General features: G+C 44.6%; 2 protein-coding genes across 3 annotated transcripts; one reads left to right on the top strand and one right to left on the bottom strand.

Moving 5' to 3' along the window:
• Positions 1–219: 219 nt before the first annotated feature.
• LOC143006010 (E3 ubiquitin-protein ligase TRIM39-like) lies at positions 220–1,893 on the top strand. The gene is made up of 2 exons (XM_076157353.1): positions 220–1,128; positions 1,252–1,893. The coding sequence occupies exons 1-2, from the start codon at positions 220–222 to the stop codon at positions 1,891–1,893; spliced, it is 1,551 nt and encodes a 516-aa protein (XP_076013468.1).
• Positions 1,894–13,614: 11,721 nt separating this feature from the next.
• Positions 13,615–27,584, bottom strand: LOC143004561 (ephrin type-B receptor 4b-like). Of its 2 annotated transcripts, XM_076155594.1 has the most exons (22): positions 26,962–27,584; positions 26,682–26,864; positions 22,792–22,862; positions 22,527–22,669; positions 22,059–22,422; positions 21,743–21,905; positions 20,880–21,035; positions 20,488–20,636; positions 20,205–20,409; positions 19,925–20,052; positions 19,681–19,846; positions 19,416–19,515; positions 18,975–19,039; positions 18,768–18,881; positions 17,523–17,770; positions 17,208–17,354; positions 17,049–17,117; positions 16,539–16,588; positions 16,345–16,444; positions 16,026–16,219; positions 15,560–15,718; positions 13,615–15,208 (listed from the first exon to the last, which is right to left on the bottom strand). In XM_076155594.1, the coding sequence occupies exons 2-22, from the start codon at positions 26,800–26,802 to the stop codon at positions 15,103–15,105; spliced, it is 3,018 nt and encodes a 1,005-aa protein (XP_076011709.1). In that variant the 5' UTR covers positions 26,803–26,864; positions 26,962–27,584; the 3' UTR covers positions 13,615–15,102. The 2 variants fall into 2 exon arrangements, with proteins under 2 accessions (XP_076011709.1, XP_076011796.1); XM_076155681.1 differs by having other exon boundaries at positions 18,975–19,036; positions 26,682–27,584.
• Positions 27,585–27,918: the final 334 nt, after the last annotated feature.

Raw genomic sequence — 27,918 nt, forward strand, 5'->3', positions numbered from 1 at the left:
AACTTTACACAATAAAAAGGATCAAATGACAAGTGACTTTACTGGAATCGTGACCTTTTTGTTTATCAATTCTGAGAGCTTTAGAATTTAGTTTACCGTCAGAAATGTCCATGAAACATTTGTCTTTCTGTGTAGTGAACACTTATCATTCAGCCCTTGTATTTGAAATGATTCGGCAGTTTGTAAATGTTCATGTTTCTTTTGTCTCAGGGTGAAAACATGGCGTATTTAATGGACAGCACCCTGTCAGAGACGCTGGAGTGCTCCATCTGTTATGAGGTCTTCACTGATCCCGTCACTTTACCATGTGTACACAACTTTTGCAAACTCTGCATCACAAAGCACTTGAAAATGCAATTCCCCTTCAACTGCCCCTTGTGCAAAGCGACATTTGTAACAAGACCATCTCTGCGAGTCAATCTCACCATAGCTGACATGTCTGAATGTTTTAGACAGTCAATGCGACAGCCCAAGAAAATCACCACACCAAGTCACTTGGAAGGCAGTGAGAAACAGGAGAAAACCAAACCAGAGGACGTCCTCTGTGATGTCTGCAATCACAGAAAAATGAAAGCTGTAAAGTCCTGCATGGTTTGTTTGGCCTCCTACTGTCAGTCTCACCTGGACTCTCATCACAGTACGGCTGGCCTCAGAAGTCATCTGCTGGTTGACCCTGTGAAGAACCTGGAAAACAGGATCTGCAAGAAGCACGATAAACCTATCGAGTTTTACTGCACCACAGACAAGATGAGTATCTGTATACACTGCACAATTATGGATCACAAGTCGCACTTATTTCGTCCTCTAAATGAAGAATATTCTAAAAAGAAGGGCATGCTGAAGACCTTGGATGCTGAACTAAAGATGAAGATCCAGAAGAGGCAGATGAAGATCGACGAGCTCAAAAAGGCAGAAAAGATCAACAAGGAAGCTGCAGAGACAAAGATTGCAGAGGGGGTTGAGGTTCTCACCAGTCTCATGAAGTTACTGGAGGGAGGTCTGGTCGAGCTCATGGACACTATCCAAGAGAAGCAGAGAATCACACAGGGAAAAGCTGAAAGCTACATCAAAGAGCTGAAGCAGGAAATCTCTGAACTAACAAAGAGAGCCGCTGATGTGGAGGAGCTTGCACGCTCTGAGGACCACCTCCACCTCATCCTCAACTTCCAGCCCCTGACCACCCCTGTGGCCACCAATGACTGGACAGGGGTCACCATCCTCCAACCATTTTATGAGGAGATAGTGAGGAAGTGCGTGGTGAGAGCAGTGGATGACGTGAAGCAGACGTACAAAAGGGATAAGAAGAAACTGCTTGAGGTGGAGCTTAAGAGGGTCCAGCAGTTTAGAGTGGATCTGACCCTGAATCCTGCTACAGCAAGTGCCTGGCTCAACCTGTCTCATGATGGAAAACAAGTCCACCTAGGTGACATGAAGAGGAGTCTCCCAAACAATTCAGAGAGGTTTCACCCCAAAGGAGGCGTCTTAGCAAAGCAGAGTTTCTCCTCTGGGAGGTTTTACTATGAGGTCTTTGTCAAAGAGAAGACTAATTGGGATTTGGGAGTGGTCTGTGAATCCATCAACAGGAAGGTGAAGCTCACACAGAACAAAGATGAAAACCACTGGATTCTGAGTCTGAGGAAAGGAAAAGAGTACAAAGCTAAAGCTCTTGAAGTGTTTCCCTTCAGTCGGACGTGGTATCCTCAGAAGGTAGGGGTGTTTGTGGATTATGAGGAGGGTGTGGTGTCCTTTTATAACGTAGATGGTGTGGATATTATCTACTCCTTTACTGGATGCTCCTTCACAGAGAAACTCTATCCATTCTTTTCTCCAGGGCAAAATCTGGGTGGTAAAACCACACCGCTCATCATAGCGTATGTCATACAATCTGATTAGCTTTAATGATGATTTAATGAACATTTTGTGTTCCTCTGGACACTGTTTTGTGTGAGTACTTCTATTCTGCTCATTTAACTATGACTGCCTCACACACGAGTACTTCCTTGCAACCACCCCCTCCTCCAAAACAACCACTGAGAAACAAAGTAACCAAACACCCAATAACCAGACCACAGCAACAGCTGGTAACATCAGATAGATAGCAGTGCCGTATTACTGCATCTACTCAGTCTCTGGAATATTGGCAACATGTTAAGAATTACATAATAAGACAACAACCCAGCAATCACCTAGCAACACCAAAGCAGCACCCAAAATACCTTAGCGACCACCTAGCAAATCATTAAGAACAATCTGTTGGGTAATTTTCTTGCAACAATCTAGTAAAATTGTAGTAACCACTAAATAACAGCCCAAATAACCCAACACATGTTGCTGTTGGGTTGCCATCCTAATTTTGAATATTTTGTCATCTCAGAAACTTCCTGTGATGTGAGATTGAGTTATTTGTAATGAAACTTTCTAAATTTTTGATTGTTCATAAAATTCTTTGAATTTGTGAAATATAAATCATCCTCATACCTGCAAGTGACAAATAATTATGACATAAATGCAATTAGTTTTATTGTGGATTGCCTGTAAACATCCGAGAAATGATGATTGTTGTGAAGGATTATTTTCTTTTATTTGTTGTATTTGCATTTAGAGTGGTTGAAGAGGAATGTTTAAATCAAAATGTTAAATCACTATGTGTGGCTCAGAACTTATCAGCCAAACTTTGTGTTTTTACCTCCTGGATTCAGGCGGACTGTCTGACACAAACCTTTGATTTAAACCCATTAAAGCGGAATGTGATGTAGTGTCCTGATTGACCAGCGGATGGCGCTGTAATACAGTTTATTACATGTGGATCTGAATACAAACATGGAAATATATGCAAGCCGCAATGTAATACAACAGATCCAATATAGTCATTTATTATGGACCTTTTACAATATGATACCATTCTATTATACTATGTGTCACGGTAGACGAAAGAAAGAAAGAAAGAAAGAAAGAAAGAGTTTGAGTTCTTGGGTAATTACAAATAAAGGTATTTCTGCATTAAATAAAGTTAATATGAAATGCAAATCAAGCGTCCTCTCTGCTTTTCCTTGTTCCCTTCTTTCCTCCCTCCATCTCTTCCATACCTCCATTCTTAGTTAGAATCATGTTTAACAGTAACTGATTCTCCACACTGACATCTGTTTGTGTGTGTGCGTGTGTGTGTGTATGTGTGTGTGTGTGTGTGTGTGTGTGTGTGTGTGTGTGTGTGTGTGTGTGTGTGTGTGTGTGTGTGTGTGTGTGATAAACACACACACGTTTATCAGTGGTGTCATTTATTTTCCAGATGCTTGGTCCATTTTTCTTTCCTGTCCTCCTGTCCTCCTTCCTTTCATCTTTTCACCTCTACTTCTTTCCTCCTCCCTACCTCCTCCTCCCTACCTCCTCCTCCCTACCTTCCTTTACTCATCCTCTTTTTCTGCCCTTTCTTTTTTGCTCTATTCTCTATTATACCCCCCCCCCCCCACACACACACACACACACACACACACACACATACACACAGAGACACAGAATGACAGCAGGTTCAGCGATAAAACAGAGGTGAGGGAAGCTTTCCAGACACACACACACACACACACACACACACACACTGACAAGTTTCAGTGCTCAGTGTGTGTGTGTGGGTGTGTGTGTGTTCCCCAGGGCAAAACCTCTTAGTGTCAGTCCGACAGAGATAAGAAGGACAAATTACCCCACACACACACACACACACACACACACACAAGTCAGCAGTTCAGACTGAGTCTTTTTTTTCGAAGGTGCAACAAACAGAAGATAAAAAACGATCTTAAGATGTGATTGTTTGAGTGATTGGTTTGAAATCAGTCAATCAGATGCCGTGCGATGTGTCTGTACCCGGCATGCTCATCTAGGGGTCAACATTTCATTCCTGGACTCTGTGATGAAGCACATAGCATGTATGGGAAGATGAAAGTCGTAGTGACAGTTAGGCCATTATTGTAAAGTGTTTTGTGCCTGATCGGGTTCAAGTTCGACAGTATTCTGTTGGGTTCGTACTGTGTCGGCTGTGATCACAGGTTCAAAAGGTCAGGCCCAACTCAAGCTCTGCTTCCAAGCTAGCGGTTCCTCTCTGCTTCCATTCCCTGTGCTAGGCTAGGCTATCCGATGACCCTGTCTTCCAAGCAGAATTGACCTGTGATGCAGATTAAAGAGGAAACAGTGAGACAGGAAGACAGACACCATCTGACACTGTGAGACGCCTTTGTGTCTGACACACACACATACACACACACACAAGCACACACACAGACTTTGAAGAATGAGATGATGTCATTGCGAGAAAACTCCTTCCCTTCAGCTGAACTCACACAAACTGTCTTACCCTCTCACAGGATGTTCTGCTGTACCGCCAGAAAATAAAAAAAGAAGCTACTCACACATTTCAAAATAAAAGCTAATAACAGCTGGATAGAATGCTAAAGTGCACATTAGAGACACAGTGAGTGAGAGACAGAAAGAGAGACAAATAGAGCAAAAGAGAAAGAGAAAGAGAGAGACATAGACAGAGACAGAGAGCGAGAGACAGAGGTTAGTTAGGCTAATATTATTTTAAACTGTTGACCGAGACTGCTGAGAGCGTTGCTTCACACACACACACACACACACACACACACACACACACACACACACGGTTTCACGCACAATAAAAAATAATGTTGAGCGGCAGACCTCCCATGAGGCTCCGTCACTACAGCTAAGCATCATGGGAATTGTGTCAAACATCGACCATCAATATGAAAGTAATGTGTGTGTGTGTGTGTGTGTGTGTGTGTGTGTGTGTGTGTGTGTGTGTGTGTGTGTGTGTGTGTGTTCTCAATAGACTTACAATCTGGTTCCTATAAGACACACACACACACTATCTGAGCTGTCCTTCTCACCATCAAACCTTTCTCCCCCCCCCCCCCGGTCAGTCTCATTCCTTCATTCCTTCTCTAACTCGCCCCAGATGTCGGGGGATGGGACAGACAGAAAAATCAGACAGAAAATGGAAGTTGGTCTGACATGTAAACAACGTCTGTGTGTGTGTGTGTGTGTGTGTGTGTGTGTGTGTGTGTGTGTGTGTGTGTGTGTGTGTGTGTGCACATGCGCGTGCGTGTGTATGTGTGAGTTTCCATGCTATCTGTTCTGGCTCTAAAGTAGCTTGGTGTGTGTCCTGTTTGTTCTCGTTCTCAACAGAAACACGACAGGTTGAGGCTGGTCGAGAGAGAGAGACAGAGACAGAGGTGGGGGTAGAGATCCCCACAGAAAATGGGAAGGTGGGGGGGGGGGCTGTGACGCATTGGGGGTTCTGTCAAAGTTTTGTCAAAATCAGCTCCATCTGTTTGTGTGTTAATGTGTGTGCCCATCTTTCACATGTAAACATAATACTATTTGAGGCTGCGTCAACTTTACATTGCTAGCAGTTTCCCTCTGCTTCCAGTCTTTGTGCTAAGCTAGGCTAGAAGTTTGTTTTCCTGAATAGATGTGTCATGCAGCGTGACCACAGAAACCTGAATGTGTATAGAAACGTGTGTGTATGTGTGTTAAGGTTTGTTTATGTTAGAGAGTGGTAGAATCTTTTTAATCTCTGTTGTAGTGTTGTCATTTTAACAAGCAATCGTTGACGCATTTACACAATGTAACAAGACTGAACTGGTATCAGTCCAGCTTGGTGGTTAGGGGTCGAGGTGAAAATGACACCCTGAACACAGGCGTCTCCTCGTGTTGTAATTACTTAAGGTGTCATCTTTACCCAGCAACCTCATTCATTTCATCCATGCTTGCAGCTTAATCCCAATTTTGCCTTGCATGTCAGTAAAGACAGATAATCAGAATACTAAGAGACTCAGGGAGAGGTGGGAGGAGCTCAGGGTGTGATTGGCAGCTCAGTGTGTGTGTAATTTTTACATGTGTTCAACAGATGTTCTTCAAATCTGCTACATGATTATTACTCACTCTATCACACACACACACACATACACACACACACACACACACACACACACACACACACACACACACACACACACACACACACACACACAGAGTCTGTCCAACAATAATATGTGATAAGCCAACTCCAGCATATTTGTGTGTGTGTGTGTGTGTGTGTGTGTGTGTGTGTGTGTGTGTGTGTGTGTGTGTGTGTGTGTCTAAAGTGATTTTGGAGTTTGGGAATTTCCCTGTGGCGAGTGCTCTCCTGAATGCTACACCCCACACACACACACACACATACACACAGGAGTGACCTGGAAACGTTTCCCGTATTATCCGGCCAATCACACAAGCCAATTCCAGCCATGACTTTTGACCTGGTCTTGTCTTGTTCTCGACAGAAATCTAAAGGAGCATTCCACTGAGTGAGTGAGTGGCATATGAATTGATGAATGAACTTCCATGTCAAAATCCTGTGGCTCCATTAGGTACTAGCCAAGCTGCTTAAAGATGACACCACATTCTGCCCATGGTGGTCTGCTGCAGGTACAACACACACAGAATTCAAACCCTTAATATGTGTTTATGGTTTCTATTCAAACTACACTGAATATTCATTGATCAAATCCTATCAAACTTTATAGAAACCATATTGGCAGAAGACACACACGCACACGCCCACACACACACACACACACACACACATGTCCTGTTATAAATATGAATCATGTATGAAGATATTTTCCAGATGTTGCTTATGAACATGACTGCAGGACAAAGTAGTACAACAGTAGCCAATACTAACAGACTGTAGTACTCAAATCTCAGCAAATACTGTTCCTCATACCTCCACATGGTAGCACACAGTACCACAGTACCACATGTGCAGTAGAACATAGGACCAAATACCTCCATATAGTATCAAACAGTAACACACAGTATACTCACAGCAACATGCGGTACTATAAAATTTGATGTACATGGTATAATGTAGTGAAATATCATTTAAAAAATCATACTGTACATTCTGCACTGCAGTAAACATATGCCTTAAAGTACTGCATAAAGCCAGATAATTAAAAAGAAATACAAAGCAACACTTATATCCACACTACTATCTGATAGTAGTGGTTTATAGAAACTTAGTAAGAATACTTAGATACTGTACAGGGTCAAGTATGTCTTGGTCTTTTGTGGAGTATTTATAATTTCACAAAATAATTTCTTTGACTTGTCAAGTGTAAAATGACACTATTCTCAACAGCCCGAAAACTTTGTCATATGCATATTCCACATATTACCCGGAGTGCACTACTGTGTCACTACTGAAAGCTGATACATACCTAAGACTCCCTGTGTGTGTGTGTGTGTGTGTGTGTGTGTGTGTGTGTGTGTGTGTGTGTGTGTGTGGAGCGACATGAGGTTTTGTTTGTAGCTCGCCTCTAATAAGTTACACATACACACACACACACACACACACACACACACACACATACACACACACACACACGTTGATGGATTTGGCAGACATCTTCAATTTTAAGTTAAAAAAAAGAAGTGAGGGAGAAGAGGAAAAATTAAAATGGAGGTTGAAAGACAAGTGAACAATGAGAAAGATGACGAGTAAGAAGATGAAGAGAGGTCAGACGGTACCATGACATGGGAGGAGGAGGGTGTCGCATCAGTGAATGAGGTGATAGTGACATATACCAGATTACCTCCTACCTGTGATGCTTGCACAGTTTCGGCCAATGAGGAGTCAGGATGTCCTGTTTGAAATTGAAAAACCACCGTCAAGTAAACAAATCAGTAATCAATCAATTAATCAAACCCACCAACAAACATGACAGCGCCAGCTCAGGACAAACACACACACACACACACCCTGCAGTGTGTGATTCTGATACGGCTCATTGTGTAACAAAATGACTAGACTAAAACCAAGATCCTGCTAAAGTATGTGTGCGTGTTGCGAGTTCATCTCCAGGTCAGGGTTGCAGGGGTGCTGGTGGTGAAGGAAGTGAGGTGTCAGCCTATCAGTTGATGGATCAGCTGCTGATTGACAGGTATGATCATTACCATGGCGACAGGTTGCCTGCCTGTGTGTCTGCCTGTACTTTCTTCTGTCAAAACACAGATCTGGTTACAGTGTGTGTGTGTGTGTGTGTGTGTGTGTGTGTGTGTGTGTGTGTGTAACTCACATGTATTGAAGAGGCTGTTATGTTAAAGGAGATTCAAAGTCTTCAAGAGGTTCTAGTGGTCCTCAAGGAGGTTAAAGGAGTTTATGATGAGGTTCACAGGTCTTTGATGAGGGTCAACAGGTCCTTAAGGTGTTCTAATACTTGTTGTGGAAGGTATGGAAAGCGTTGAGGTTTTGGTTGTTGTGTAGATTCTAGAGGTCATTGATAAGGTTCTATGGGTCAATGATGAGCTTCTAGCAGCCCTGAGGAGGTTGTAGGGATTCTATGAAAGGTTCCAGTAAAGGATCTCTTGAGTCCGGTCCGCTACGTCATTTTATGTGGCCCGCAAGAGCAAAATGAACGTCTATGCTGCTCATAAGCGTACATTGTCTATAAACTACATTTCCCCCAATGCATGTAGATTTTGTGACCCGCGAGGTGACAGCATTCCGCCACTAAAATGCAATGTTTCCACATCAGTGTCAGATCAGCGTTTAACAAAGGTGATTTTTCAAGTGATGTTCATGTAATCTCCGGCTGAAAACAGCTTTCCGCTCCTTACGATCTTCTTGAAATTCTATTTGCTCTGCGCAGCAGTGTCGTTATCGCTCTTTTACATTGATCTCCAGCTTGGTGCTTTTCAGTAAATGCTGCATGTTTGTTCTGGAAATGTCTCAGAACCTTACATTACATTGATTGTTGTTTGCTATTATTAGTTCTATATAATTTCTCTCCATATAGCAAGCCCATTTATTATCAATTAGAATTATTTCCCTCCTGAATTGTTGGCAGTGAAAGAAGATATATCTATCCACGCAGAATTAAACTATGTGTTCCTCCAAGACTTTTTTGAGAGTTATTCATGGCTAGTGAGTCGGTTCAGTTCACATTACTTAACTAAGTTGTTTTATATATAGTGTATTGTTATTATTGTTAATCGTTGAAATTGCACTTGTTTTTCTTAAGACATATTAGGTTGTTCATAAAAGAGGTTATTGGTATCTGTGAGGCAGTTCTGGCATTCTTGCAGAGGTTAAGAGGTATAGAGGCTTAGGGGTCCTGAAAGACATTGTTAAAGTTCTGAAGGACGTTATTTACTTAGGTCAGGAAGACCATGTTGACATTTGAGGTTCCTCAATTAAGGACGAGGTGTCCTCAGGGAGTTCTAATGTTTGCTGTGGAGGGTCTAGGAGAGGGTGTGAAGATTCTAGTCTGCTTCCAAGAGGTCTAGGAGAGGATGAGAGGATGAGATTCGATATTCGAGATTCTAGAAGCCTTAGAAATGTTTGGGGTTCTTTGAGCTGATTGATAGACCTTTGAACATTGGAATAACATCTCAAGAGCTAAGAAACCAATCAAGCTATCAACTACTTGAACCCGCTAGGAACCTTTAAATCCAGAGAATCCACCCTGAACACACTCTTGAGTAGAGGATCCATGATGAGATTCTGTCACCAATAAGTAGGTTCTAGGGGTGTTAAAGAGTTCTAAGGATCACTGTGAAGGGTCTACAGGTCCTTGAGGAGTGATTTGTCAGCCAAGTGAGAACGTGGAACAAACAATAACATATGTACGCACGCACGCGCACACACATACATACATAAAGTTGTGGTCTCTGGTTTTGGTCATGCAGGTGCTCCACATCAAGAACCATAAACACACAAACACAGAGAGTGGCACATATGTTCAAGGTCAAAGATCCTGGCAGCTTAAGTAGGCACACGTGTGTGTGTGTGTGTGTGTGTGTGTGTGTGTGTGTGTGTGTGTGTGTGTGTGTGTGTGTGTGTGTGTGATTGACAGTCTGTGTAACTCAAACCTGAACAAACATTTTGGTTGAAGACAGCGAAGTAGACACTCACTGAGAGAGAGACAGGCAGACAGAGTTAGGTTACTGTAAATTGGTGAAGTCAAAACTGAGATCCTGAGTCAAAATGCGACCAAGACTTACACTGTCCACATATTTTTCGTCCTACTAAGATCCACAACATTCACAGAGATGATTGTTCAGTAAGTCTGAATTCAGCAGTAGAAACACACTGAAAACTGAAGTGAAACTATGAAAACACATTTGTATTGTACTTCTCAAATGGGTGGTTAGTTTGTTTTAAGCATTTTGTGCTCTCCTGTCAGTGTTTCTGTAATTGGTTTCTTTATTGATGAAATTCTAGTGGATTCTAGCAGTCTGGTCCAGAGGAGAGCAGACTTCCGGCTCAGTTTAGCACTCTGCCTCTTTGTGAAGCTCTACATGGGTGAAACTCTCTTCGTCACCTAACTGAACGTCATACCTCTTTGTCGATTATGAGCATGTATTTGTAGGTTGACCCTAAAAATGTATAAACTGATTGTATTTGTAGGTTGACCATAAAAATAAATAAACTGACTGTATTTGCAGGTTTTCCTTTGCCATCCTGGGTATAGACTGTGATGGAGTCATGAGCTGAGCCTTTGTCATAGTGGGGGAAACAACCTTGCTTCTGGATAAGGGGTAATTCACACTTTTATACCCACAGGAAAGGACCTTCTCTGATTAAGGACAGTAACTACCCAACTTAAATGTATCCCACCGCCAGATTATGCTCTGATTTCAGGGAATCTGAAAGTCCCCTTCATGATCAATTGTTTTTTTTTTTCAGTTTACAATGATTGAACAAACAGGATTGGCATGCTGACTGTCTTACACTTATTTGCAAGTGTGAAAGGAGTAGTCAGTAAACATTGCAGACCCACAAAGTCCTGCTTTGTTCTGGTTTACGTATGGAAGTGGGTCAGGGGCCAAAAAATGAGAATGTGTATGTAACTGTATGTATCTGTTCAACAGTTACATACAGCGTACATTATATAAACACACACACACACACATACATCCTATTCAGGTTAATGAGCAGAAAGTTGGCAGAGACAACGAAACAGAAAACCAAGAGGGAAAAAAAGAGACACTTATGTTTCATAATACCAGAGAGAGAGATTACCCTGAGTGTGTGTGTGTGCGGTTGTGTGTGTGTGTGTGTGTGTGTGTGTGTGTGTGTGTGTGTGTGCAGTTGTGTGTGTGTTATATCTGGAGGGATTTTGGCTGCCCTCCTGCTCTCTGTCTCTCTCTCTCCTGGACAATCGGTAGTGACAGCTCTGTAATGCTCTGTGTGTGTGTGTGTGTGATTTTTCCAGTTGGGTTTTTTTCTCCCTCTGTTTTGAGTTTTTCCAGTTTGGGAGAAACTTCAAACTTCCTGACCTCTAACACCTCATAAAGCACGCCTGGAAACTCTTCAAGGACTTCTAGAAACTACTGAAACCTCCTGAGTCTCCCCTCAAGACCCAGTGGAACCTCTGCAGAAATGACTAACCTCGTCAAGGACCCAAGGACATCTTGAAACTCTTCACCCCCAGACAGCTGGAGGCTTGTAAAGGAAGCCTTGGAACACAAAGAACCTCTCCTAGAACCTCTTAACCAAATCATAAAACCTCTTCAAGATCCTCAAAAACTTGAAAACCTCTGTAGTGGCATTAACATCTGCAACTGTCATTACAACCTCTTCAAGAAAACTCCAATCCTCCAGAAGGATCCTTGCAATTCCAAGGAAAGATAGTACCTTCCCAACCACAGCTAGAACTTATGTTTCATATAACCTCTTCAACGACACCATGAGCCTCCTGAGGAACTTGATCTTCTTAAAGAGCAATTAGAATCTCCTTAATTATGCAGAGACTCTTGAACCCAGAAGAACCTTCCCAACTCGAATCAACTCTGTCAACCTCCTAAAAGACCTCTGACAAACCAGAATCCACCCCCTGGACTCCATGAAACTTCCCGGAAGAGTTCTGAGTAGAGTTTCCAGATGTTTGAAACATTTCTGATTCCAAACTGAAGTATTCTATCAATCAGAACCGTTAAGAAAGGAGCTTGTTCCGGTTGGCCAAAGTGCACAAATATTTTCTGTAGTATTAAAAGTAACAGCAATAACACAAACACACACAAACACTTGTCTAGACTTCTTCAGCCTATCTGGTTTCCATTTACTGTGTGTGTATGTGTGTGTGGTTAATTGGTAGAATAATATTGTGACGGGGGGTTGAAGAATAGGCCACACACACACACACACACTAGTGGTTGTATAATTGAAAGAAATGGCTGCTGATTTACTACAAGATGAACAAACCAGACTCTCTCCCTCTCTGTTAGTGTGTGTCACTGTCTGTCTCTAGAGAGAAGGAGAGACGAGCAGGCAGTGAGAGAGGTAGATCTCCCTCTGTCTGTCTCTCTCCAGCTATGCATCCGTCTCCCTCTCTCTGCCGCTCAGTCCGCCAGTATCCTATCTCTGTCTGTCTGTTCCTCTCGGTCTGTCTCTCTTCCTCTATGATCAGAACACAGATTGTAATTTCTTTACGTTGTGACTGACAAGTTACTGGTATGTGACTAAGTAGAAGCCTGTCGGATTGTACAACATAGCACACTTCAGTTAGCTTTATGAACATGTTTACCTTCCGACTGAAACGGTGGTTAGTGTTTGACAGCCAGATGCAGACCAATGCACTACCTTTGAGGCAGAATCTGGGTCTGAATACTGATTATTCATTCGTACAGTTTTTTAATAGTGTTATGTTGGTTGGAATGTATGCAGATGAAACATCAGGAGCGCCAGAAGTGAGCCCTGAGAGACCCTACACAACAAAGTAATACAAGCAGCATTGAGGTCTGTAGTTTTGGAGGAGGCCTCCGGAAAAAGGTTTGTGATTTTGTGAAAAAGGTTGTGATTGGAAACAATTCTCAGAAGTTATTTTCCATTTCAATGCTCACATTCCAACAGACATTTTGAGAGATTTTACTCATCATCTCAACTTTCATTTATGTGCCCAATGTTCTGACAAATTCTATGACAAAGACTCGTTAACTGTTCAACTGTTGATGATTTTCTTCCAATTTAAAACAAATTGATCTGATTTGCTATACATTTCAATTGTTTCTAATTTCTACACCATACTGGCATTTAAAAATTGAATGTGTGTGTTCAGGATGCGTGAAACTTAGGGCAGGCGGAGAACAATATGGATCAACGAAGGTTGGGGTAGTAGTACTTCCAAGGACTTCAACTTTCACCCCTGGTTTCACATAGAATCTTTATAAAGCTAATACTTTAACACTCAATATCTTTTACTTTGACCAATTAAAAAGATAAATACTGAAATTAGATGATATGAATAGTGATTGAAATAGTAGAGCTAAATCAAAAATCAAAATAAAATAGTAAATAAATAAAAACACACTTTGATTTTTACAAAGACTTGTCTTTTTTTATCTTTACAAAATTGACATCAAACTTCTTGAAATGTACATTTAGTATAAAAACATTGATGTCCTACTGCTGGGAAACATGATCAAATATCAAGTACAAAAAGTGCTACAATAGAAAACAGGTCTACGGTGCAGTATTTCCTGGACTTCCAGAAATCTGCTATTGATCCATGCTGGGGGATCTGGTCATTTTTGTATTGTTTTTCAAAAAGCTTTCAGTCAAAATCTGCTCATTAAATGGGACCGAAACCAAAACCTGGAACTCCAGGTTGGGACACCTTGGAGTGGGACCTCAGGTGTTCTTGGTTCAGTAAAATGTACTTTGGTACTTTTCTTATAAAAGGGAAATCCAACAGACGCCCAGGGTTTACAATGTTTATCAGCCCTGAAGAGGACATCACTCCACTCCACATGCATCCATTCCACGTCAGTTACCTAAGGAATTCCTGGAAATTTCCTTAATATTCCATAAGATTTTTCCTCCCACGATCACAGTTTTTGGGATAAGAACTGCAGAATGTTTGTCTGTAGTTCTTTGCTGCAAAGCTTAGCATGTTAGCCATCATTCCCGAGGCATTCCTGGGGTGGTTCCACAGTTTTCAGAAAGATTCCTTCAAAGGTCCTATAGAGCATGATACAGAAAATTCCCTATAGCCACTTTATATTCCCATTTTCACACAAATTTCCAGTTTCCTTGCACTCCCATGACATTCCTGAAGAATTCCCAAAACAGGCTCCGATCAGATTCCAGATTATTGAAATGAACGCTACTAAATACGTCGACAGCACTTAATTGTCACCTGGCGAAGCCGACAGAAAAGAGGAAGCATCTGCAGAAGTTTGTTTGTTCCAATTTTCTCCGTCTTTGTTGTATGTCCAAAAGAATCCAATAGTGTTTCCTGGGATAATTAAGTTTGGACCAATCCCAGCCGTTTTTCATGCAGTGGGTGGGGCTCAGTGGTAACAGTTGTTCAAGGTCTCTTTATCCAACAAGGGCCAGCTGTTGAAAACGGTGCATCAATGGTTTTATCAGCATCAGCCAATCACCTCAAGGCAAGAGGAACTATGGTTTTCCTGAGCTGTGGATTGGCTGGTGTGGGGGCGGGGCTAAGGGTCTCCTGAGGGCGGACCAATCAAATTCTTGGCTTGTTGTCACTGGAAATATTTGTTATTTTTCAGAGTAAATGTTCATAAACATAAATTATTATTATTATTTAATAAAAACCTAATCTTAAAACACTTAACACTTAAAATTGACAATATAATTGTTTTAGGCTGATGTGTAACTGGCTGTAATTAGTACTTTAAATATGAATTATTAATGTTTGTAAGGAACTAGTACTGTGACTGTTCACAAGTTTTTCGCTCCATCTTTGGCTGTGATTGGTTGAAATATGAAAAGAAGTAAGGTCTTGTTGAGTTGAACAATACAAGTCAGTAAAGTTAACTTTGTTCCCACTGTTAATGATGCGATGTATCGGACAAAAATGAAGGTGCTAAATGAAAGACTGTGGTCCTATCAAAAATAGCTTGATGATGAAAAAATCTGTCAGTCAGCTCTGATTGGTCCGTCTAGCAGGAGGCGGAGCTGCAGTCATAAGGATTCCTCATTGGTCAGTGTCAGTAGAGAGAGAGAGTGGGGCTCAGCAGACTCCTGAGTGTTTTGAATTGGACAGAACAATGACAGAGGGCTGTGATTGGTCAGAAAGGCAGGGTGGGCGGAGATTTGTGTATCCTGAGTGTCTGGATGGAGGAGAGCATTTTCTTCTGATGCCCAGCGAGGGTCACCCCCACTCTGAGCAGGTCTCTATAGAAAAAAGCAAACAAAAGCATTAACACAAACTTTGGATGCAAGAAAACACACGTTTGTGTTGTCAGATCCAGTATCATAACCACTGATGTTTTCACAGCGATGATGGAAATAGTTTTGATCAGATTTGGCTCAAACTTGGCAGGTGGGTTGGTCTTTTCTTTTTTTTTTTTTGTTGGTCAAAGGTCAAAGACAAAAAAATATTTAACAGAAAAGCTGCGGCAATTAATTGTGATATGTAATATTATGGCTAAGCCAGGAGACTGCTCAGGCACTTAAAGCCTGTAACCGGTAACCAAAGCTGAAGACAAAGATGCCAAACAGGAAGTGTGAGTGTGTGCATCGTACTCTGTGTTGAGCTGGGACACGATGTCCAGGCTGGTGAATCCAGCCTGCTGGAAGCTCGGCTCATATCGCTCCATCTTTATGGCCCGAAGCCACTCAGAGACAGAACCACAGGAGGACAGTGAGGGGGGAACGCGCTGGTCCAACAGGGGCTGAGACGGACTGAGACACGGAGAGAGACAGACAGAGAGATAAAGTCACAATCCAAGAATGTTCTGCACCTGCTCTTATAAACAACCAACTCTATAACAAGCTGTCAATCACATAGAGCCGCCAAGCCAATTGTCAGACTATAAAGCCCTCCCCATTCTGCCATTCACAGACTATTTACACACACACACAGTCTGTGTGCTTCTTTGTCTGTAACCTTTGCCCTCTGAACCCCACCAGCTGGTGCATAAATGGCATTCCACACCTGTCATTCAAACAAAATACACACACACACTTTGTGTGTGTTATAATGACTAACCCTGGTCCTTCTGGGTGGGTCACTTTGAGGGAGGCGGGGTTTCTAATCAGCCTATCAAGCGCAGCCACCACGTCACAGAACCTTGGCCGATTGGCTCGTTCCTTCTGCCAGCAGTCCAGCATGAGCGCGTGCAGAGAGGCGGGGCAATCTGGCGGTGGCGGCAACCTGTAGTCTTGCTCAATGGCGTTAATGACCTGAGACAACAGAGGAGTGAGACAGAAACAGTTCTTAATGGTGCTGGATACCTGGAGACACAGACAGATGAGACGGACAAAAACACAAGTAGGCAGACAGACACACATGTACGTGTCTTACTTACATCCTGGTTACTCATGTCCCAGTATGGTCGCTCTCCGTATGACATCACTTCCCACATAACGATGCCATAACTCCACGCATCACTGGCTGATGTGAACTTCCTGTGGTCAACCAATCAAAAACTTAGAGACTACACTAATAATTCTAATAATGTGTACACTGGACAGTACAAATATGTGAAGTACCAGCACTGACCTGTAGGCTATGGCCTCAGGAGCTGTCCAGCGAATCGGAATCTTCCCTCCCTTGTAGAGTGACAGATAGGCAGAGAGAGAGACAGGCTGTTTTCATTTTAGTTCACCAGCACTGCGACCCAGAATACCAGACTGTGATTGGCTGAGCCAAGATGCACAAAATCCTATGAATACTCAAAGTTTTAAGGTAAGATGTACAGCTGTATTTGCACAAAACCAATAGAGAAGTACAAAGTTCCTGTGTCACAGGATACCGACTGACCAATCCTGTCAACTTTTCCCCCAGCTCACCCACGAAAAGACACTCTGTCTAAGCACTTTTTTATTGTCAGCCGCAAAGAACATTAAAGCCTCTTGAGGGCGCTTAACCGAAGCTATGCTATGCAGATGCCAGGCAGCTGCTAGCGCGGAAGACTTTTCAAAATAAAAGCTGATCGGTTTGCCTTGCATTTTATGACCTACACAGCTAACTGGCTAGCATGCTAATTAGCCATTTAAGATATCTACATACCAGGGAGCTTGTGTAGGTTGGGTCAGACGAGTTTTCAGTCAGGAACCTGCTGAGACCAAAATCTGACACCTGAACACACAGAAAATGACAATTACATCATTAATTACACCAGGGCTGACAAAGAGGCATGTAGGCAGACAGACAGGCAGGCCATCTTACCTTACAGACCAGGTTGGAGTTAACCAGGATGTTGCGAGCTGCCAGGTCTCGGTGGACGAAGCTCATGTCAGACAGGTACTTCATCCCTGCGGCAATTCCTCGCAACATTCCGACCAGCTGGATGGTAGTGAACTGCCCATCGTTCATCTGCGGAGAAAGACGGACAAGCACATAGAGAGACAGACAGGTATAGAGATGTAGTTAGTGGACAGCAAATGTACGGCAAACCGATTTGCATTTCCAGTCCCAAATAAAGTGGTCGAGTCTCACACCAGTCCATACGTGTCTCTGACTCTCCCCGTCTCCCTGTCTCACCCTTAGGAAGCTGTCGAGGGCTCCATTCTCCATGAACTCGGTGAGGATCATGACTGGACACGACGTCGTGATGACGCCCTCAAGGTGGATGATGTTTGGGTGCTGGAACTGACCCATGATGGACGCCTCAGACAGGAAGTCCCGCCTCTGCTTTTCAGTGTAGCCGCCCTTCAGCGTCTTGATGGCCACATAGTTCTCCTTCCGACCCGGGACGCGCAGCCGGCCACGACACACCTCGCCGAACTCACCTGGACAAGAACATCGGAATGTTGAACTAGATCTATGATCGAGATTAAATATCTCAAAAGGAACATGTGTGTGTAGAGCATCGGCAGTTTCCAGCCAGGAAGCACGTCTACACTAAACACACTGAATCTGCTTCTGAACAGTCTGAAAAAACAAACACGTAGCTCATCCAGTCTAAAGACCCTCGGCGCTGTGAGGAAAACAAGGAGTCGGATATCTGATATACATCCATGCAGATGTGTGCATGGCCTTAAGACGGAACACTGATGTCTTTAGGCGATGCAGACGCACAAGAAGAACAGCGCCTTCAAAAACAAGGGAAAGTAAAAGTTTGACCAACAGAAAGTGAATGATCGTTAAACTCATTAACTTTAGACAAAAACTTAAGACAAAAACACACTGAGGCGTAATGTTCCACTCAGACTCATTAGCACATACCAACATTTCTACACTTCATACAACAGTCACACACATGAGGTGTGTGTGTGTGTTTTAGCTGGAGGGGACTTGTTTCTGCTGCAGCTGGTATCCACTTACATCTCACCAATGTCATCACCAACTACTAATGTTACAGTAGCCACACACACACACACGCTCGCGCACAAAGACACGCGCGCACACAGCTGAACTCTGGTGTTTTCTTTTAGTAAAGCAGGAGTTATTCTAACATGAATATTTCGCTGGACATCAGCAACGTTAATATTGTTCTCCTGTGTGTCAAGTCAAGTTCGGAAGTGCTGACAAAATAAGTATTTCTTTCACGCTCACTTCATTAACCATCACAAAAGCTTTAACAGATTTTGGGACATTTTTAGAAATCAACTGGCTTCCTACAAATTTCCCAAAAAATTAATGTGCTTGAAATCCTATTAGAATGGAGTCGATCCAGAAAAGTTCAGAAAATTCCTAAAATGGATTAATATATCCCTAAAAATATGTTGCTTTCTGCAAACTGACCAATCACAGCAGAGGAAGCAGAAGATGAAACAGGCCGGTTACCTGCTCCGATCACCTCCTCTATCTTCACGAATGAGGCTTCGATCTCCTTGGCGAACTCCCTGACCGCCTCATTAGGATCCTCGTAGGTGAACGGGTCGATGTACACTTTCATCGCTACGACAACAACATCACAGCATCATTGTTATCATTGTCACACAGCAGGTTTATACATGGTGATGACATGATCAGATGTCCTGAGCAACTCACTTTGTCCCATTGGGTATTGTCCAATTTTGTCGTGCCTTTGTGCATCCCTCGCTCTCCTCCTCCTGCTGAGAGAGAGAGAGAGAGAGAGAGAGAGAGAGAGAGAGAGAATCACAGTGAAAGAAAGAAAGGCAGGTTTATAGTTGTTCAGCCAACTGCAGAATTCCTTATTCCTCTAGAGACAGAAACTCTCTCTCCCTCTCTCTGTCCCTCTCTCTCTCAGGAATGTTATTATCTCTCTCTATCTCTCCATCTCTCTCACAGTGTCGTATTACGCTCTCCATCTTAAAATAGTTGAGGTGTCCCACCCTCCACCAGGACTCTGTGCGTGTGTTTGAACCTGAGGTCAGCGTTTCATTGTTCTGCCAAAGCGAGCAGGGAGGGAGTATCCTGAAGACACACACACACACACACACACACACACGCACGCGCACACACTCTCACCGGTAGCAATATACGGCAAGTAGCACGGCGGCGCTGAGCAGCAGTATTGCCATGGTAACGAGTATGCTGGTCACCACTAGCTGTGTGTGTCTGTCGCTCTCTGAAAAACAAACAAACAGATCAATGAATCACAAGTAATGATTACAGTGATGACCTTATCTTTAAGCTTTTGTTGAGCCTATCCAAACCAGTTCAAACTGTCTAAACCAGAAAACCAGTTTAAACTGACTCTCAGCCCAGCCTGTCTGTCTGGTCCTGGTCGTACCATCAGGCAGCGTGTTGAAGGTCATGACCGGGCTGAAGGATCCGTATCCCGCCTGGGATCGAGCACGGACCTGCACCTGATACCGCCCTGCCCGCCGCAGACCCGCCAGCACCACAGAGGAAGACCTGCTGGACACGTACTGCCACTGCCCCGCCTCCACGCCGTCCTGAGGATGACATTACGTCAGAGCAGTTCAGCTTATGTGTGTGCGTGTGTGCGTGTGTGCGTGTGTGTCCACATATACCTTTGGGCAGAAGCGGAGCTGGTAGTCAAGGATCTTGTACTGGTTCTGCAGGACTGGAATGTTCCACTCCAGAGACAGACTGGTTTCTGAAGACCCGGTCCTCCTCAGACCAGACAAGGGGAGAGGAACTACAAACAGCAATAGTTAATTAATCAATCAATCTATCAAATCTGTGTTTTTCCCATGTGGAATAAGTCAGAGGAGTCAGGAAGTTGTACACTGTGTTTGCAGGGCATGCTGGGTAATGGTAATATAGCACTATAGTGTTTGTGTTGCGTACCATCTCTGCTGGTGGTGACGTTGACTCTGTCTGCGGCAGCCTCTGATTGGCTGAGAGAAGAGACACCGTTGAGGGATTGGACGGTGAAAGTGTAGTTGGTGTGTGGACGGAGTCCCAAGATCACAACACGCCGCTGAGTCAGACCCCGCTGCGCCGGACGGTACAGAACGCTGTCATCACACAGAGAACAGGTAGGGACTAATCCCTGCAAAGGACAAAGAGAAAGTGACCAATCGCTGCATTAGGACTCTTCTTCTGACGAGTTTGCCTGGTCTGGTTCTACCTTGGCAGGGGGGACGGCCCCACAGAAAGAACACAAGACTTTGTAGGTGAGGTCAGTCCGGCCTCCTCGGTCCAGAGGCTCGCTCCACTCCAGAGTCACCATGGTGTCGTTGATCTGAGTCACTATGGAGCGCGGCGCAGAGGGGGGGCCTAGGGGAAAGGTCAGGGGTCAGCAGAGAAAGGAAAGGTGAAAAGGTGAGAGCAGGTGAAAGGCTTTCCACACTATCCTGGTTTAAGCCAGGAGATATTTTTTTGTGCTATGCTAGGCTGACAGTTTCCATATGTTTCCAGACCTTACACTAAGATAGGGTAACATTTTCCACATGTTTCCGGTCCTTGTGCTAAGCTAGGCTAGAATTCTACAGAATTAGAAAAAATTAGAAGAGCTCTTACTGGTGCAGGCAACGTGGGCGGGGTCAGAGTCGGGTCTGTGGTAACCAAAGAGACAAGGGCAGTAGGCAGAGCCTGGGATACGGGTGTTGCTTTTGTCTGGACATGGGCCACACCCACCAGGTCCGGACCCCGCCTTAAACTGGCCTGAGGGACAGGCTGCAAAGAGACAGGCGGCATTAGGTTAGCATGATCTCTGCAAACTGAGCATGCAATCCAGCCCTTTGATTGGCTGTGACTTGACAGCCTGAGCGCCAGACAGACAGATAGACAGACGGATGAGGAGGAGTGCACACGCAGAGGAATGAGGACAATGAGAGACAGGAAGTGACCTTGGCTGCAACAGGAAGTGGAAACTGCTGTCATGATGTCATCACCTCAAATCCCCTGCCAAGCAAGGTCTGTGTGTGTTTCACACATGCACACAAGAATCAATCAGAAACCAGCTGGCACACAGCTTGGTGCTATTGTCAGGCTGGAGTGCACACACACACACACTCACACACACACACCACACACACCACACACACACACTCCCAGGCAGATTAAGCACCAGAAGTTGACCTCTGCCCTTTTCACTCAGCTAGTCTTAACTAAAATCCCCCTCCCCCAAGTGTATGTGTGTGTGCGTGTGTATGTGTCAGCGGGGTTAACCAGAAACAGAAGCGACCCTGCTGGTGTCCCTACAACAACACTTCCTGGTTCCAGTCAGTTAAACTTTGACCTCACAGAAAATAACAGGAAGGTCCGACCACAAGTGCACACACACACAGATACACACCCGAAAATGCCGTGTGCTCTTTTCTCTCTCGACATGACATGACACACAGATGTTAGTTTTTAAATAATCTCTCTCTTTTTCTCACCTCTGCACCGTAGGTCTGACCCGCCCGACTCGTATCCGGGGCGACAGGCACAGCTGGACGTCGGCTGTCCCACCCACTGTCCGTCTTCGCCGCAAAGCATGCTGGGAGGCTGAGACTGCTCACCGGCCGAAGTCGCAGCGTTCTCCACACACACACCCTGAGCCTGTGTGCACACATGCAAACGCACACACGTTAAAAGGTAGAGACAGCTGTGCCACTCTTAGTCCAAAGAGCTTTTACTTTGTAAAGGATAGAAAGTATCTCATGTCTGTGGTGTGTTCAAATACACTGGTCACCATGGTTATGGCGTGCTTACCTGCTCCACCAGCGAGTGTGGCACAGTTTCAGGGAAGGAGGCAAAGGCACGGCGGAGGGGAGGGCACTTCCTGTAAAAGACGCGCATTGAGAGCAGCGCCATGCAGGCACCCTGGCTTTGGAAGGCTAGGTAAAGCCCCGCCCCCTGCAGAGGCCCCACTCTCAGCAGTTTGACGTTGGAGCGGCGCTCGCCACCACGCCGCAGCAGGTGGTCTGCGGCGACTGTGGCCACCTTGGTGTACGGGTTCTCCATCCAGGCGGGCCGCATGGGCGTGGCCTCATCAGTGTCAGACTGGTAGTAGAACAGGTTGAAAGTTTCTTTACAGTGCCGCTGGTTCAGCCCGGAACATTCCATCATGGTGAACCTGAACAAATCAATCAGCCGATTAGTTTTGTTGATGCTTGTTAATATATGATACATGTATATGCTTATTGAGCAAAAACATTTATCACTGAATCAATAACCAACCGCATCTCTACGTAAACGATGGTCGCTGCTTTTCTGGGGATCCAGCGTGTCCTCAGCCAGTAGGAAGACGGGCTGTCCGGCGTACAGATCTGATAGGTCCGCACACTGTTTGACTCGTCATCCAATCCACTCACTTCCTCCCACTGTGAGAAACAGACAGGCAGAGAGAGAGACAATAATCTTAGCTGACTGGGACTCGAATTTTAGTTAGCATTTCTAATGGACGTAACAGGATGCTGCTAGCCATGAGCTAAACTGCGTTTACCTGAGGGTCATCGGCAGGATGATTCGTCCAACGGAGGTCAGAGGTCTCCAGTTTGGTGTTCATCAGGACCTCTGAGAGAGTGGGAGAGAGAGAGGCAGAGAGAGAGACAGAGACAGACAGAGAGAGGCAGAGAGAGGGAGGGGCAGAGAGAGACAGACAGAGACAGCCAGAGAGAGAGACAGAGACAGGCAGAGAGAGAAAGGGGCAGAGAGAGAGACGGAGAGAGAGAGAGAGGGAGGCAGTGATATCAGTGCTTTAGTTATGCAGGGGGGAGGACAGGAGAAGAGAAGCAGGCTTGACACACACACACACACACACACACACACACACACACACACACACACACACACACACACACACACACACACACACACACACACACACACACACACACACACACACACACACACACACACACACACACACACACACACACACACACACACACACACACACACACACTTCAGATGGGTAATATCAGCCATGACTAATGTTCTACAATCTGTGCTGGATATACGAGGATGAGATGGCTTAACCCACACACATGCACACTCGTGCACACACACACACACACACACCTACATCATTCACAGTTGATGGTGTTTCACAGGTAAGAAGAATGTATGAAACCGGTCTGAATCTGGTGTGAAGCAGGTAAGACACATATGCATGTATTTAGTGGAAGTTCTGCCTTGGAGGCTCATAGGTCACGTAACCCGTTCACTCGCTCCTCCAATCAAAGTCTCACCTGTCTTCCTGCCAGGTCGGTGTCTGCAGGTCAGCTAACTTTGTCATGTCCCTGTCTATCCAGCAGTCTGTCCAATCACATGCATGCTCACCTGTTTAAAGCCCATTCACTAACATTTGTCTATTTTGCTTCCGCTGCACTGACTGTCGCACACACACAAGGCTGGTCCCTACCCAGGGGGAGGCAACAAAAGTCATGTGACACCGTCTGCTCATTGTTCAGAAATGTCTCGGTGGAGTTGCAAAGTCTAAACAGGATGTAGTTTACTATGGCGGGAAAAGTAAACAACGTGGACTGAACTTGAAGACGACACGTGTTGTATTCAAACTTGAAATGCACAGATGACCTGAAACCAAAGCTCCACCTTCAGGTTTAGCATTGATAGGTCATATTATTCCTGAAACATTTGAGTTCAGAATGCGCACACACACACACACACACACACACACACACACACACACACACACACACACACACACACACACACACACACACACACACACACACACACACACACACACACACACACACACACACACACACACACACACACTTTCATTCCTCTGCTGCTATGAAGCAGAACGATAAAATGGCTGACTCAAAGCTGTAATTACATGCACACACATGCATGCGCGCACACACACACACACACACACACACACACACACACACACACACACCAACACAGCCTCTTTAATTCCCCATGTCGGCTAATTAAAATAAGACGCAACTTAATTCAGGGAAATCAGAGACAGAGAGGATTGGAACTCGACTTTAAGGAAATGCATTGTTTATATGCACATGCATGCGCACACACACCACTAATCAAGATCACAGTCTCAACAAATTATGTGTGTGTGTGTGTGTGTGTGTGTGTGTGTGTGTGTGTGTGTGTGTGTGGTTTACATGCTTATAAACCCTGTAAACCCTTACACACACACACACACACACACACACACACACACACACACACACACACACACACACACACACACACACACACACACACACACAGTGTAAACAGTGTATCTGGGTGATAAGAGTGCATGACGAGGACACGGAAATCGCCATGACAACGCCGGTGGGATGTTTACACAAGACACTTGCCCTGACTCTGTGTGTGTGTGAGGTCTCATGCTGGGACTCATCATAAATCAAACTTTTCCTAACTTCTTTTTCACATAAATAAGAAAAAACTCAAACTCAAACCAACAGTGTGTGTGTGAGTGTAAGTGAGATATGTGTGCATGTGTGTTAGATGGTTGGTTCTGAAGGGCCAATCAACAGATTAACCAACCTGCATTTAACATGTAAATCCACACACAGGCGCCAACTTTGAAGGGATTTGGGAGAGAGAGTAAGACAGGTTTTGTATTGTTTTGCTTAAAGACGAAGAAAAAAGAACAAAGAAAAGAATAAGAACCTAGGCAGAGGAGAACTTAAACATACCACCTGTCTGTCTCTCTGCTTGCTTGTCAGTCTCCCTGCTTGCCTGATGGTCTCACCCTCTTTGTCCCCTTGTATGTCTCGCCACCATGCCTGTCTCTCTGCTTGCCTGTCTGTCTCCCTGCTTGCCTCTCGGTCTCATCCTGTTGGTGCCACTGTCTGTCTCTCTGCCTGTCTCTCTCTCTTCCTGCTTGTCTCCTGTCCCATCTCAGTTTAATTTGCTGTTTTCTCCCAGGTGTAACTGCAGATTCTTTCTCTCTCTCTCTCTCTCTCACACACACGAATTGGTGGATGTGGCGGCTGCTTCAAACCAAATGATGTGGTTGCGCCACGTCAGCTGCGACCAACCAGGAGCAGAGCGAGGGTCAACATGCAGCCCCATACGCTCAGCAGGGTGACCACTAACAGCGTGGAATAACCAGGGTGCCCATGGAAACACACTAAGGGACACACTGACCGACAACTGACAACACCAGGGACATGACTTCCTATCCGTCTCTCTCTCTAATCCACTTCAATTCAGACTTCCTGATGAATGTTTTAGTGCCACATACACACGGATTGTTTTCCATAACCATCAATTTTATGCTTTGGCAGGAAGCATAGATCTTGCTTATAATGCGTATACACACACACACAGCTGTAAATTTGCTTCACAGCTGCTAATTAACGCACCCAAAAAATACACAGTGATGAGTACTATAACCACCTGTCTGTCTCACTGCCATTCTGTCTCACTCTCTAATAACTGGATCTTCACAGTGTATAATTTGCTTGTAATCACAGTGTGTTTGTTCCTGTGTTTGTTTCTGTTCCCCTACAAAGTTCAGATGTGATTTCCACTCATTAATGACCAATAAAATAAATACTAAGCATTCTACTGTCACCATTCTTCTCCAAACCTCTGCTGACATGTTTGAGCTCAGATGTTCTGCAGGTTCTCTGTCGTTCTCGTCTTTTGGGTTTGTGTGGAACAGAGACCTGCGGGGTCGACTTCAGACCCTCTGGACTCACAACAGGGCGCAACACTGGTTTCTGATTGGTCAACATATCTGTGTGGAACTGGGTCAGCAAACTCAAACTCAGGTTCCTTTATGCGTCTTGGTTCTACAGACAGGAACACAAATCAGGACTTCTGTTTGAAAGCTTTGCCCCGCCCAGTGAAATGTTTCCAATCTGAATTGAAGAGATGATGTGGGCCCCATTTTCTGCTGCCTCTCCCTTCAGGTGGTTCTTTGAAACATCAGTATTCTATGGAGAACCTAAGCATTACAGTTTTCCCTGACGCATCCTTGGATATTCTAAGGTGAATGTGAAAAAGCTCAGACAACCCAGAAAGCAGAATCACAGCGAACCAAGGAGTGAAACGGATGTATGGGGCTGAAGGTGTCCTTTACCTTGTGGAACCATCTGGACACTGGTTCCTTCAGAACATGGACTTAAAATTAATCTTGAAATTTCATGTTAAAGTAAAAAGATTCTATTTTTGTTTGTTTTGTGTTCTAAAAGAATTAACCTTCAATCGTGGACTGAAGCTTCTTTCCGAGTCTTAAATGTGGAGACACTACAAACTTTCTTCCACAAACAGAACTCTTTGTAAAGTTCCTTTGCTCTTTTAACGCTGACTCACAACCGTTTCATGCTTTCATCATGTTTTCATTATTTCTCGCTAACTCAATAAAGGACAACCTCTTACCTTCTTCCGCACCGGAGCCGTGCAGCAGGAGCATCGGCAGGAGGAGCAGCAGGAGTACGCAGGAGGAGGCCCGTGCAGCGGCCTGAGGGCCCGCAGGGGCCCGCAGCCTCCCAGCCCCCATGCTCCGGGTCTGGATCTATGGCTCCGGTCCCAAGGAATCCAGACCCGATCAAATCTGATCCGCTGTCGATAAATCAATCAGTCAGCCAAACACAATTTTCTCCAAAGGCCGAGAAAATAGTGTGTGTGTGTGTGTAGGTGGGGAGAGCAATTATTTTACCCTTTAAATCCGTTTAGTGAAAAGGTAAAAACTTCTTTTGTCTTGTAAACCACAAAAAAAGAAAGAAGAAAAACCAGTTGGAAGCTGGAATTCCTTAGGTCCGTTAATTCTTTCCAGCAGTTGTGAGGTTTTCCATGCGCGTCCCTCCTCTTTCATCCCTTCATTCCCTCACTTTTCCTCCCCTCTCTCTGTTTTCCTCCGGGACAAACAGCGGGGTGCGGTTGCCTCTGTGGCCGAGAGAGGAGCTCTGAAGGGCGGCCAGCACATAGAGGACGGGTCGGTGGGTCTAATGGAGGAGGGGTGAAGGAGTTGACCGAAACACACCCGCACACACTGTTTCAATACACACTCATACGCGTGCGTGCGTCACACACACGCGGAGATGAAACATCCATGTCAGAAGACGCAGGAAAATCCCGAGCGCCCTCTCTTTGTCTTTTCCCGTCTTTGTGTCTTTCTTTTTGTCTATCTGTCCGGCCTGTCTGTCTCACTGTCCCGGTCAGTATTGTCCAGTGTACCGTACCAAAGATCCAATCGTGCGCAGGGCAGCTGCCGAGGAAAAAACACTGCGGGACAAAGGCAACAGTTTGTTGGTCAAACTTTTCTCACTTCTCCGCTCTCCACCTCTGGAAGAACTCACCGAGGCCACGCCCTCGTCGCATATGATTGGCTCTCAGATAGCTAATGGGGCGGGGCCTGGTGGAGAGTGACAGCCTGATGTGATGGAATGTGTGCTTGAAGAGGAAAGGAATGAGGGCTGTCTGTCTCTCTACCTGTCTGTCTGCCCAGTTCTTATTTCACTTATTTTATTAGTTATTATCAGTGGTATATACACAAGTAAACAGGGTTCACTACGACTGTTATACTACAGCATAGTAATACTGATCAATAGTTTTTATGACATCATAATGAGTGTTTTCCTGCTTTCCTGTCTCGGTGTGTATGTGTGTGGATAAA

This window comes from Genypterus blacodes, unplaced genomic scaffold (genome assembly GCF_046128005.1).
Source record: "Genypterus blacodes isolate CSIRO-AG114 ecotype Tasmania unplaced genomic scaffold, CSIRO-AGI_Gbla_v1 ptg000002l_1, whole genome shotgun sequence".
NCBI lineage: Eukaryota > Metazoa > Chordata > Actinopteri > Ophidiiformes > Ophidiidae > Genypterus > Genypterus blacodes.

Excerpts from the sequence above, each read along its gene's own strand:
- LOC143006010 (XM_076157353.1), top strand. The coding sequence starts at position 220 with ATGGCGTATTTAATGGACAGCACCCTGTCAGAGACGCTGGAGTGCTCC. Across the intron at positions 1,129-1,251 it reads CCGCTGATGTGGAGGAGCTT|TGCGTGGTGAGAGCAGTGGA; the intron begins GCACGCTCTGAG and ends ATAGTGAGGAAG.
- LOC143004561 (XM_076155594.1), bottom strand. The coding sequence starts at position 26,802 with ATGGGGGCTGGGAGGCTGCGGGCCCCTGCGGGCCCTCAGGCCGCTGCA. Across the intron at positions 20,410-20,487 it reads GGGCCGTCCCCCCTGCCAAG|GGATTAGTCCCTACCTGTTC; the intron begins GTAGAACCAGAC and ends TGTCCTTTGCAG. Across the intron at positions 16,589-17,048 it reads CAACCTACACAAGCTCCCTG|GGAGGGAAGATTCCGATTCG; the intron begins GTATGTAGATAT and ends TCACTCTACAAG.